The sequence below is a fragment of the Ananas comosus genome, unplaced genomic scaffold (genome assembly GCF_001540865.1).
Source record: "Ananas comosus cultivar F153 unplaced genomic scaffold, ASM154086v1, whole genome shotgun sequence".
Taxonomy (NCBI): Eukaryota; Viridiplantae; Streptophyta; class Magnoliopsida; order Poales; family Bromeliaceae; genus Ananas; species Ananas comosus.
This window is the reverse complement of record NW_017891033.1, coordinates 12851-26824: the sequence shown is the minus strand read 5'-3', so window position 1 is coordinate 26824 and position 13974 is coordinate 12851. Positions and strand designations below refer to the sequence as shown.

Sequence of the window (13974 nt, the reverse complement as noted above, 5' to 3'; positions counted from 1 at the left end):
AGAAAGGAAGAGAGAGAGAGACTTTTAAAATTTTAATTTTCAAATTTTATATTTTACATTTAAATTTTAAATGTAAATATTACCATATAATATTTATTTTAATTTTAAACTTCAAAGTTTAAACTTTTTAATCTCTAAACTCTATAAAATTAATTAATTAATTACATTTATTAATAATATTATATAATATATAATTAATTAATTAATTAATAATACATATAATAAATCGCATTTCAAACTTCAAATTTTTTTATCCCTCTCTATTTAAATAATTTTTTTAATTTTTCTCTCTTCAATTTTTTGAAGTTTAAAATTTGAAATTAGATTTGAAAATTAAAAAATTAAAAAAATTTGTTCAAAATATTTTAAAAATTGTATAAATTTTCCGCCGCGAAGCGCGGGCCTTCACTAGTCTTAATTAATTAGCCTATGCCTTATGCTAATTAATTAAGTTTCTATGTACACTCCAGGCCGTTTTATGTGGCCGCTAATGGGCCATGCTTAACGCGGCGGGACCGATGATGCCGTTCCTCCGAACGCCGGTCTTGATTGAGGCCGGCCGACGTCACTGTTAACGCAAACCAATCGGTGAATATATTTAATTAATTTTCTTTAATGAAAAAAAATCTAAAAGAAAAGAAAATCCGACAAAAGATTCGTTCTGATACCACATGTTGAAACTTTATAAGAAACTATGATCGTACCTTCTGCCATAATTTTGATTTTTGTATCCATTTGTAGGCGGCGATTTTTTGCTCGTGGTTCGTCCTCGTTATCAATCTGCAAGAAAATGGGATGTTTCGAGTCTAATTCTTTTATTCCCGTAAATGGAGCCGTCACAGGAAAATTGGATTAAGGTTAGACCGGGACTCCCGTATGTTACATATTTATATATAACTTAAGGTAAGGATTTTAAATTACGTCCGTCCATCAAGGACGTGTCCAGATACATCATAACCGTAAGATCTACTGTATCTTTATAAATCGACTTAAATAGATTTATTGTATCTTTATGGATCACATTGAACATATCACGTGGGCTACATCCAACATATACATGGTCAAAGATTAGTAAGAAAGTCGTCATTTATCTTATTCTAGAGATTGGTTTTGATAATGTTCATAGCAGAAAATATCCGTTCAGTAGTTGCAGTTGAAATTGGAAGAATTAATACAAGTTAACTAATCGATAGAGAAGTGGATATATTTCTGACTTTCTTGTTGCCACTAATCATTGAGATAACTCAGAAATAGTTGCCAATTATAGTTGCCAATTTTTGTAAGTCGAAATGTCGTGAAATTTCAAATTCATAATGACGAAACTCTATTCTCAACTCTTCTCTTCTAAACTCAGTAAAATCTTGAGGATAATACATTTTTGCAAGATTACAAATATCATCGATATTAAAAAATTTGCAACCATTTTTAGGATCCAAAGCGCAACTTAGAGTAAGTAATTCTATTATATTGTCACTAAATCTTATATTCAATTCTTATAATTGACAATCCGATTATAAAATTACAATTGACCGGCGGTCGGCACTCGGCAGTCTGGCGAGGCGACGAGCCAGAGGAGTAGAGGCTGGGGCCGGGGAGAAAGATTGAGAGAGAGAGAGAGAGAGAGAGAGAGATTACTGTTTACGTGTGCCTATGGGCGTGTTAGCATGCGAAGGCGCGCGGGAGCGGCGTCATGAATGCTGTGCGTGTTAGCATGCGAAGGCGCGTGGGAACGGCGTCATGAATGCTGTGCGTGGAGTCTTAGCCCACAAGCCAACAATTTTTTTCAAAAAAAATTCTTTTGGCTCCCTAAGTTTGTAATATTTTAATCTTCTCAATAGCTTACTAATGAATCTTCTTGTAATTTTAAAAATGTAGGGGGGCCATGCCCATTGCCGGCCTCCACACTTCTCCATCCTTGCTCTACTCGTCTCAAACAAGTTTATGAATAAGTATTTACTGGATAACTCATTCCAACATTCTTGATATATGCCACTCGTTCGAATTATGGATGCCAAGACCATGGAGCAAAAATCAAATTCCTAACTTTTAATCGAAATAGAAAATTCTTGTAGGCCTTGTTTGGATATCATAATAAATTATTCAATGACAAGATTACTTGTAGACACTAATGTAGTTCATGCCAGGTAGGAATAGAATCAAAATTGTAATTATAAATTTGATGAAACTGTTTGTGAAATTTTATTTTTTAAAGGGGCCAAATGCAAAAATTGCCCGGCCATTTTCCGATGCGGGCTTCGAAAGGAGATAAATATCTGGAGGGAAGCGTACGAGAGGCGGCGAAAATGGCGGCGGCGTTGAGCCTCGGCGGTGCGGCGGCGACGCGCTCTCGGCTTCGTCCTCCGCCGCGCATCGTGCGCTCGTGGCGGCGGCGGCGGAGCGAATCGATTAGGGCGAATCGGATCGCCGCCACTCTCCTCCCCAGGGACGAATCCGACCCCCTCCTCCGATCCGCTCTCGCCGCAGCTTCGATCCGCCACCGGGAATCGCTCCGCCCAGGTCCCGAGTTTTTTTTTTTTTTTGCCCTAATTTCGCCCCATTCGGGTTCCCATTTGATCTGTGGGATTGGTTTTCGATCGTTTGTTGCTTGAATCGTGGCTGAAAAGAGAAAAACTGGAACTTTTTTTTCCCATGATTTTTAGTGAATTTCTTCTTAGAACGGAGCTTCTCTTACTGTATTTGAGTACCGTTTGTCGTTATATTTGGCAAAATAGAGAAGAAAAACGTGTTTTTTTTATACTTCTAATGTTAAAGCTCAGAACTTGTTTGATGATATGCCGTAGAGAAAATTTTGGCGAGCCATACTAACAATGAAACGATCCAAATTTAGCTTGTTGGTTCTCTAGTTTGCTGCAGGGCAAATTGCACTGCTAACCCCTATTCTTCTAAATAGAACTTAATTATCTCCAAATTTCTATGAATGTATTAAACTGATGACCCATTCGGACCTCTGTCGCTAAGTTTATCGATGGGAAAATGACTTGGATGCCGATGCACCAAACATGCAAATTAAAACTTACAATTTGATAAGATGGTTATTTTGAACTTCCAAGATCAAAGCTTGTTTCCATAGCAACATATCCTTTTGGCGCCAACTTTTCCATCTTAAAAATGCTGGCCTATCGCCCACGCCATCTTTCTGTCGGTGAACTTAATTGCCAGCTGACGGAATGCGCCAGTTTGGTATATTTATGAGAGTTAGGGCGCATTAAGTTCAAATTAAATTATTAAAATATGGCGGTCAAAGTGAAGCTTTCAGAAAAGTGAAGGGGGTGATAGCACTGTTTAAAAAAGCGCGCCTAGGCGCTGCGCCTAGGCGCCTAGGCTCTAGGCGCACAGGCTAGCGCCTAGAGCAGCTCTAGGCGGGCGCCATGACTCAGGCGCACGCCTAGGCTGGGCCTAGGCGCAAGGCGCCCTCAAGGCGCGCCTAGGTAATATTTATAGTAACGGGTTTGGATCCAGATTTTATTGGTCTAACGGGTTGAAATATCTAAAATAAACCCAATACCCTAAACTAAACCCTAAATAATCATCAATTATCTCTCTATTCCCCTCTCCCTGTCCGCTCTTCCCTCTCCCTGTCCGCTCGGCCCCTCTCCCTCTCCGCTCGCCCGCTCGGCCATCTCTCTCTCTCCGGCGCTCCCTCTCCGGTTGTCCTTGCTTCCGGCACTTCCTCCTTGCTTCTTCAACTCGCTCGCCTCTTCTTCTAAGGCTTTTTGTCTCTCCCTTGGCCTCTCTCTAGTTTCTCTTTTAGTTTTTTGTGCGCCTGACCTCTCTCGGGCGCGCGCATGCGCCTTGCGCCTTGCGCCTAGGCTCCAACAGGCCTTTGCGCCTAGGTGCGCCTTGGGCTTTTTTAAACACTGGGTGATAGTGCAACTTACTCTTTACTGAACATTATAAATCAATGCTGGAAAAAGGGAACGGAATGAAGGAATCCCTGTTCACTCCTTTAATTTCTTTTTCTTTTTCTTTATGTTTTTTCCTTCTGAGGATCAGTATGAATGTGCGCTACTCCAGATTACAGTTGCTCAATCTTTCGATATTCACAAACTAAGTTTTTCAACTATGAGTCACTGCTAACACTTTCCATCCAGTTAGAGCAGAAAATGACACCAAGATGTTTATAATATTCCTAAGAACCTTTTTTACTACAAGAGACTTAAGTTGTATCAAGGATTTAAGTGTCGTGGCACAGTGTGGTGCTGAAAACTTGCCAGCACGGTACAGCACAGTGCGTGCCGAGCTATATCGATGCATGCCAGCCACAAAAATTACATGAGTCCCGACACATATTGGCATGAAATATTTATTTTCTTTACCAATAAAATATTCTAATTACTTATTATGTATCATTATCAAATATTTTGAACTTTATTGAGTAAATTACTTACTAATTTAAAAAAAATAGAGTTTTGAGTTGTGTCATTGGTATGGAGGCTATATTGTACCGATATTTTGTTGGCACGATACGGAATGGTAGATACGGCCTATGCCGATAGGCACTTAAATCCTTGAGTTATATCATTCATGGTGGATTTTTAAGTCAAAGTTTGATACAGATAAACAAGATTTATCCCTTTTGTAGGTTTAAAATGTGACAAATAGTACCTGGCAACATCAAAGTTCATACAAAAGTCCAAAATGCAATAAATATGATAAACCTTATAAACAAATTAAGGCAAGATAATATTAGAGTTTGATAATTAAAAAAAACTGTGGTCTGAATTTCCAGATGTATATTGTGTTTTAACTGCACTAGAGGTCCCCAACCTTTTATAGGAGTTATCAAATTGGTCCCCAACTTTCACGCGGTACAATTAATCCCAAGGCTTTGCATTCCCTTGTAATTTTCCCTTTCTCATGACGTTCGATAGTTAAGTCGGATTGAAATGGCCACTTCATTGCAATGTAAGAAATCCAAAATTTGCTTACATGGTAGTTTGATGACAATTATGTTGGTCTCCTAATTTGATGGAAGAATACAACCAACAAGTTAAGATTACAAAAGATTATCAATTTGTTACACTTATATGTTAGTGTTTTATAATATACATTGCAAATGACAGATCCTCTCTTCATTGATCCATATGCGGGTTGCCTTCTTTCTCTTGACGTCAATCATTGTGATATGGAGGAATATGCAATTTCAATAACTGGATCATCTCCAAGTTATTACAGGATAGCAACAAAGTACATTGATGATAAATTGCTTAACTTTGTAAGCCGATCAGATGATCTTAGGCAGGTACATCAGTTTGACTAAAAGTTCTAGATAGCCTTGCTTGACATCACCTTTGTTAAAAATGTTTTCTTATCCCTTATAGATTGTTCTGTTGACAGATGGTATGGACACTCGCCCACTTAGGATGAACTGGCCACGCTCTTCTATTCTCTATGATGTTTCTCCTGAAAGGATTTTCAAAGTAGCATCTCAAAGGTTCAAAGGTTTGTGTCCTTACCCATATCATAAGATGTTTTATAATGGTTGGATATTGATTTTCTCTTAATATATTGGGAGCTTTTTTTGGAGGGTACCTAGTTCACCACATGTGAAAGAGGATTGATCAACTATTGTAAGAACGTACAGATTTTCATACTATAGATGACCGATAACATAAAATGAATAAAAAATCTGTAAGTTATATGATTATCCATGATTATAAATGCCGTGTTCTTGCCAGTGAACCAAGAATGGATGCTAATTGATTTGCTACTGCAAGTGTTGATATAAAAGAAACCCAAATATAGAGTATGGCTGGATGTGCTTTTTTCTCCCTTTTTTTTCTTGGTTTGATTGATCTTTCTTGTAATTTTTCTGCATAACAAAGCATTTAGGAGTCTAGTAGACTTCAGTGGCGACTCTCTCTCTCTGTCTCTCTAACACACTCATAAATAGTAAATAAAAAGAAATAGTTGTAATTATTGTCGTCTGTGAATTTTTTTTCCTTTATCTTCTCTCATACAGTGTTAAACAGCAGTTTTGCAACACCATCTATATTTGGTTCTGGACATATTCTGATGTATTCATCTTGGTTGATATTTTTTGATATGACAGGTGTGGGAGCAAAAGTTTCACGAGGTTGCCTACTAATTCATATTCTTGTAGAATCATCAAATTTACTCGAGAGTTTCTATAGAAATGGATTTAACGGTGGCCGTCCGAGTATATGGGCGCTTCAGGTCAGTTGATGCTATCATAATTTACTTTTCTACTTTTTTTTCCCACAAGTGATGTGTTTGGTTGGAAGTTAGAACTGTATCCTTAACTATAAGGGATATCCCTCCACATGCTTGTTCAGGATTTTTGTAACGACCCAGCCCACTAGCAACAATAACTCGTTGGGCCCAAACCACTGGCTCAAAATGCTTAAGCTCAATTATTATTATAGTGTCTAAGTCTCTTATATACCCAATCACATTTCCATTCCTATCCGATGTGAGATTATTGGGGTGTGACAAACTCCCCCCATTAAGGCCCAAACGTCCTCGTTAGTCCAATCACACACAGCCCAAGATCACTAGGTGACGTGAGACTCGTCTTGCTAGTCTTGTAATTCAGACCATGGTATAGCCGGTCACCTTGTCATTCAGACTCCGGCATAGTCTATCACCTTGTCTTTCAGACCCTGACTCAGCCGAGACTCGCCACACATTTTTCGCTTGTAAACAGGCTCTGATACCAAATGTAATGACCCAGCCTACTAGCAAAAATAATTCGTTGAGCCCAAACCACTAGCCCAAAATGCTTAAGCCCAGTTATTATTATTAGTGTCTAAGTCTTTTATATATCCAATTACATCCCCATTCCTATCTGATGTGAGATTATTGGGGTGTGACAATCTTGCACTTTAAGGCCCCATTTGGATCGATGTAGTTGCATACCTTGTAGTTGAAGATGCAGTTTTTAGAACTAAATTAACTTGTTTGGCTATGCTCAGTTGTAACTGTTGTAGATACAACCACAGTGTTTGGATGGATGTAGTTAGAAAATTCTTGTTTAGATCATATTATATTTTTTGATGTAGTGATCAGAATACCATTTTGTATAGAAAAAGGGTAATTCTTGACAAAATTCTTAAGACATTCTTACTCCATAACTTTTGAAATTTTTTCATTTAAAAATTATTATTATTTGGAAGTGAGAATAAAAAAATGTTATGTTAAGTCTATTAATAATTGAATCCCATAATCATTAAAATTGAAAATCAAATATAATTAAATAAAAAATAAAATGGTCATTATAATTTATTACAAATACTGTATGTAATATTGAATCACCACCAAAAAAAAAAGAGAAAAAGTCTTAAGGAAAGCTGTTGGAATGCACTCTACTACTTAAAAACCTATTAGTCCATCTTCAGATGGGTGGTCACTACTTTCATGACTGCCTAAAAAAGTTAATTGAAAAAACTGGACAGTTCATGAGCTCTTCAACACTGCAGCAACATGACCTACTTATGTAGCTAACTCATTTATTGCCTTAATTTCAGCACCCCGAGCCCTTTTCTCTCCACTACTTTTGACTTTAATCTTGGAAGAAGATGGTGTTGTTTCCTTGAACATGGGTGGTTGAGATGAATCAGCAAATTCTAAATCATCCAAACTTGAGCAATTTCGCCATTCATATTACCTAAATTGTGTATCAGTATCTAATCCAAGTGATTGATCAACTTGTTTGCTATATTTTCTAGTCGCTTGATCAGAACCACAAATCAAGGCAGGCTCATTATAGTCCTCGATGGGTTTGTTGATGTATGGCTTACCTTTAGGATTACCCTCTGAAAAGTATATTCAAATTTAGCAAAATTGTCACATATCAGAATGATACAATTAAATAAGTTACCCGAATGTATGTTCTGTACTCCTTCTCTCCCATCCCATTATAATCTTCTTCTCTTCGTCATCACACCTGACACCTCTCTTCTCCTTTAATTTTAAGATTTGTGTCCATTTACTGCAGAGTGCTCGCAGCTGGTTAATAACATTTGTTTCAGTTACTCTAACTCCAAAATGTTTATTTATGGCCACCACAGCATGGTTGAGACTTGAGAGGTTGAGGTTTAAAAGATTTGTGGACATTCAAACCAGTTTTGTGCTTGATCAGCCATAAGCGTATGAACAATTTATACTGGGCTTCCGCTGGAACCAATTTCCTTTTCTACTGCTATTGTTGTTTTGCGTTTCATTCTCTATCAACTGAATTGTTAGTAAAAAAAATAATAATAAAAATTTGTCAAAGTTAAATGTAGGTTAGTATACAATGACATAATTTAAAAGATAATAATTCTAGTTTTACATAGCAGAACAACTTATAATCATAAACTCTTCATATTCGTAGAATATATCAACAATTCTATCTGTTATTCCTGTTATGCTACATCTGTGATGCTATTCTATCTCTAAGTTGAACTGATTCACGAGCTCCGACTCTATATTCTCGTGGAGTTTGCAATCGAGATGTCTTAGTTGATCAAGATGATGGAGCAATCCACTTTTCCTCCATTGGGACCAACTCAGCCCCACTATGAGATATAATATAATTATGCATAATGCAACATGTTAGTACGATATCCACCTGTTTAGAAAAGGAATCAAAGGCCTCGATGTCAAAATTTAAAAAGATCCTTTTAGAGAACCAAAGGCACGCTCAACAGTTGTATGTATAGATGAGTGTTATAGTTGTAAAGCTCTTGATGGTTTGCTGGATGGCAATTATGTTGGTTCGCTCTCAAATAGTAGTCTTTGTATATAACTAGTTCTTTCAAACTCCATATTAGTCATAGGCTCCTTAACAATATGTAAATGATGTCTAAACTGTAGTATTGTTGTGTATGCAATGGCTACAATTCCTTGTGCTACGGACCCTATTTGTATCTCAGAAATATCATCAATGCCAACCATCTACAAGAATTTTTTTAAATAAAAAATAAAACAAAGAGTGCTTAAATAGATTTAATATTCCCAAGCATTTAAACAGCAAATTGAATCATTATTACGAAGGAAGTAAAAAGCTAAAAAATAAAACATGCAGTTTAGAACTTAAAAAAAAAACTCTTATGCATTTCTCTCTACTTGACATTTACAACAAAATTGATAATATATGATGTAAAACAAAATGTTTTATCTTCTAAGTAAAAATCATATATATGCCCAAGCACCAGACGATACGAGACTCGTTTTGCCAGCCTTATCATTCAGATCCCGGTTTAACCTATCATTCTCAGACCCTGGTTTTAGTCTAGATTTTGAGTCAGTCGATACTCATCTCACACTTTAGGCTGGTGATTGTCTCCGATACCAACTGTGACGCCCCGTTTTTCGGGGGATCACCTATCCTAGAACTACTCTGGTCTTAGCAGGCTTAATCGTCTTAACCTCTTCGGCTTAACTGCTGCCCAAAATGTTGTAGTCGGGTTAAGAGGTTTTAGTCCTTTAATATCTTATATATAGGACTATTCCAAATAAAATATATCTTATAAATATATCGGGTTAATGTTGTAGTCGGGTATATAAATATATCTTATAAATTAGACATAATAGATGATAGTACTTTAAAATAAAATATGATATGATATATGTGATATATAATATTTAAATAACTTATTGTAACAAAAGTTTGGCTAAAATGCAGGTAACTCCCCTCAATATGCACTTAACCCCCCTCAAAAGATCAAAAATACCTTATTAGATTATAGCATTAAAAAAAATAGTGAAGTGACCAAGGGGTTAAGTGCCTCTATTTTTCACTCTTTTTCCTCCTCAAGGGGTGAAGTGTATGTATATATTTTTTATCTAAGAGGTTAAGTGCTAACAACGTAAGTTTCCAAAGAGGCGAAGTGCATATTATTTTCATCCAAGGGGTTAAGTGCAACATGTAATATATTGAAGTAGGTGAAGTGCAATTTAGCTAAAAAATTTATCTTTTATAAAGGGGGTAAAGTGCATTTTAGCCCAAAAAATTATCTTTCTTGTATATTTTACAATCGGTCTGCAGGGCACCAAGCACATCCAAAGTTTCTATTACACGTGGTATCATCGGATTGGCTCACTTCTTAATGGCTATCGTAGCATCATCAACGGCCGGAATATCAAAAATTTGTGTATAGTTATAGACTAGCCTACATACCCACACTTCGCATAATAATTATTTTTTTAATTCAAATAAATATTTTTGGAAATTCAATAAGGTTAAATTAAATATTTATGGAAAAGAACATATAAAATTAGTAAAAGGCTAAATTACAGAAAATTCCCCTGTAAAAATTCGATTTTTCACTTTCCCCCCTGTCATTTAAAAACCTACACTTTGCTCCCTTGTAAAATGAAAAATGTATACTTCACCTCCTACCGTTAGTGATCCGTTAGGGTTCCGTTATAAAATTTTTTTTATACCAAAAATACCCCTCCGCCCTCTTCCCTGTTGCTTCGCCTCCCTCCGGCTCGCCGCCTCGCCCTCCTCCACTGCCTCGCCCTCGCCCACATCCCCTTCGCCCTCCTCCGCCGCCTCGCCTTCGCCCTCGTTGCCCTTGCCTACCTCTCCATCAACGCCCACCTCGATTTCCTCCCTATGGCGAAATCGAGGGGCGGCGAGGGTGCAGGAGGAGAAGGGGAGCAGGTGGAGAAGAAAATGGAGAGAAATCGCGGCCGATCGAGGTGTGAATGCGGCTGATCGAGGCGGCGGTTGAAGAAGGTGAGGGAGAAGACGAAAATAGTGAGGGGCAAAATGGTCATTTTACACACCGTAAACCCCCCCCCCCCGTCCCCCTCCGTGAACATTTTTCATTTTACAAGAGGGCAAAGTGTAGGTTTTTAAATGACAGGGAGGGAAAGTGAAAAAATCGGGTTTTAACAGGAGGGTTTTATGTAATTTAGCCTTAGTAAAAATATATTATCTAGATTCAAGTAGTCTAAAAAATTAATGATACAAAAGAAAAAACTATTCTAAGTTGTATATAAAATAAATGACGAAAATGAATGAATTGTTTACATATGTAACTTTTAAATGGTGTATGCACCAATTCCATTACAGATCATTTTTCAAAGTTCACTTATTAAGATATTACTTTAAAAACTTTGTACTTTTGGATGTAACCTGTAACATTTGGAAAACTTCATATTAAAATAATAATATTGGAATATCTTTTTCTCTAAATTTATTAGTATTAGTTTGGTGGTCTATCGTAGACTAGGTTTAGGCAATAATATTACTGTCAGGAGAAGGGAGCATGGAAGAGGATTGGGAAACATTTGATGTGAAATTACTAAAATGGTGAGATGTGAGGGAGCAAAAAAAAAAAAAGTAAATAGGAGAGCAAGTTGGCCATTAACATCCTTGAGGTGCACTTTTGAAAACTTAGTCTTGAAATCCTCTCATTGACATCTCAGCTGACGTGGGAGGAAGTTCCATAATACCTTTAGTGATATTCTTTTATTTTCAAAAATTTACTCATTTTAAATTTCACTAGCCTTTATTTTCAATTGACATCGGGACTTTAAATTTTGGCAATTGGACATTTGGACTCCTTAAACTTTATCAAATAGTTCAATAGACCCCCCTATTCAGTTAAAGTTACTAATTACATAATCACTGGTTGTATGTATTTATAAAGCTTCAAACAATTATTTTTGTATTCCAAAATGTAAAAAAATGGATAAAATTTGAAAGTTTGGTTCAACCTATTCTTCAGTCGTCATGTCTACTTATCAAAATTGGATGATAAAAAATTAGGTTTTTTTTTAAAAAAAAATATTTTGAAATGGTTGTGTAATTAGTAAGTCCACTTATGAGAGGAGCCTATTGAACTATGTGATATAGTTTAGGGGATATAATTGCCAAAATTGCTATTATATTAAATATACAAAGTTAAAGAGCCCATTTCAAATTGGTGAATGTTGAGGGGGGTTCTTTACCCTTTATAAATTGATTGCGTGTATTGATTCATGGGAAAAGGAGAAAAGAATAATTGTACGAATCCGGTATATAAATATATCTTATATACTACACACAATATTTGATGATTAATATTTTAAAGAAATTATTCTATGACTAATGTGATACAATATTTAAGAAACTTATGCATAAAAGTTATGTGTTATACGTAAGTAGCTTTAAAAATCTTAACTTCATGCTAGTCTATGGTGCATCAGGCACACCAAAAAATTGAGGAGGATTCATTCTATCCATTTAAGTAGGAAAAAGAGGGGGAAAAAAGAATGAACCAAATGTATAAATATATCTTATAAATTATTCCTAACATTTAACAATTAGTATTTTAAAATAAAATATGATATGATATATGTGATATACAATATTTAAAGAACTTAATTGTAGTACAAAAATGTTTTTTAAAAATATATTTTAGAGTTGGTCTACGGTGCATCAGCTGCGTCGAGAATTTTGATTGGACATTTGTTCTCTTCTCATTCGTTGACATATTATTGAAAAGGGTGTTGAATGGAGGTGGGAGAAGCACGTGTGGAGCAGCACGCCTCTCCCACGGACTTTAGTGTGTGTGTGTGTGTATATATATATATATATAGATTCCCATGGACGCTGTAAATCGACTGCAATTGTCAGCTCCTTAAATGGGTTCCTTCTAGTTTTTACATTTTAGTTGGTTTATTGTTCAGAAAGACTCATGTTTGCTTTCCAGTTTCTTTTCTATGATAAATATTTATTATTGATTTGGGTTACATTGGGCTACAATAGGCAGCTTAGACCATATTCATTGAGTTCCTGGATTTCATTTTGAATTACTCTTTTTAGGGTTGGTGGTCTCTGGATACTAACAATTGGTGCCTTCTAGGGGCTACCTTTGTCGACTTTGGCCAGCTTGAATGACTTATTGCTTGTTATAAGCAGTTTAGCCATGAAAGGGAGCATCTTTCTGGGAGAATTACCTGCCTGCTTGGAAGGAAACAAGTTTGAAGACAAGGTTTGAATCATTATGCTAGTATGTTTATGTGCCTCTTTACCCTTTCTCAAAAGAAGCTTCTCTACTACAAGAAGCAGTAGTTTAGCTTTTAGCAACCAAAAAAAACCAAGGAGCTTTTGTTGTGGACGGAAGCTTAAAGTAGTTTGTGGGCGCAGAAAAGAGGTTCACTGTTTGGAACTTCTGCTTCTGCTGGTGCAGGAAGCTAGTAGGGAAGAATTTTAATGAAAATTTTGTTAGTGCTTCTTCAAACAGCTGCTCAAACAACATTGCAAACAGCCTTTTAGTGCTTCTTCAAACAGCTGCTCAAACAACATTGCAAACAACCTTTTAGTTAATCTATGGTTAGGTCCACTAGACGACGGAACATTTTATGTTCCATGCAGAATATACTACTTACACAGCAGCCATCAAGATTTGTAAAGAGGGAAGATGACTTATCGACAAATAATAATCCCTAATCTACATCAAAATCTTCTCCAATTGAATACGTGCGTGTTTTCCCTGCTATAAAGGTCTATTCTATTCGAGTAAAGTGGTATTCTGAGAGTGTATTAAGAGAAGCACTGTAATTAAATCCCCCGAACCATTTATGAATCAGCAAAACTCCACTCCAGATCGGTGGCGTTTCTTATTTGGATCAGAATTCATATAATTTTATTCTGTGCAGCTCCAAACTTTTTTGTTTGCCAAGTTTCGTTGCTAGATGGTGCCGCAACAGCCTAATACTCTCTTTCCTCATGTCTTTCCTCTTATTCAACCTTGCTGCTCCAGATGGGTCTATGCTTATATTGCAGACGGGCAAAAAAGGAACGGTTGGGAAAATACTTTCATGCCGCATAGGTTCGAGTTAGTGTGGTCGATTACGAGAGGTTGTAAGAGATGCACTTCAGTCTGGATAGCACGCGTTAAACTTGCACAGCATATGACTTTTCGTAGCAGAAAGTTGCGATTATCTGACACGCAGTGATGAGAAAAAACATATTTTGAAATTATTGACCTTTGTTGCATAACTATTTTTCTT

At 36.5% G+C, this 13974-nt stretch overlaps 1 protein-coding gene across 3 annotated transcripts; it reads left to right on the top strand.

Moving 5' to 3' along the window:
* Positions 1-2224: 2224 nt before the first annotated feature.
* Positions 2225-13366, top strand: LOC109704565 (putative S-adenosyl-L-methionine-dependent methyltransferase MSMEG_1480/MSMEI_1444). 3 transcript variants are annotated; one of them, XM_020225312.1, is made up of 5 exons: positions 2225-2517; positions 5085-5263; positions 5343-5463; positions 6074-6198; positions 12881-13366. In XM_020225312.1, the coding sequence occupies exons 1-5, from the start codon at positions 2247-2249 to the stop codon at positions 12944-12946; spliced, it is 762 nt and encodes a 253-aa protein (XP_020080901.1). In that variant the 5' UTR covers positions 2225-2246; the 3' UTR covers positions 12947-13366. The 3 variants fall into 3 exon arrangements, with proteins under 3 accessions (XP_020080901.1, XP_020080900.1, XP_020080899.1); XM_020225311.1 differs by having other exon boundaries at positions 12785-12989; XM_020225310.1 differs by having other exon boundaries at positions 2228-2517; positions 12825-13359.
* The last annotated feature ends 608 nt before the right edge of the window (positions 13367-13974 follow it).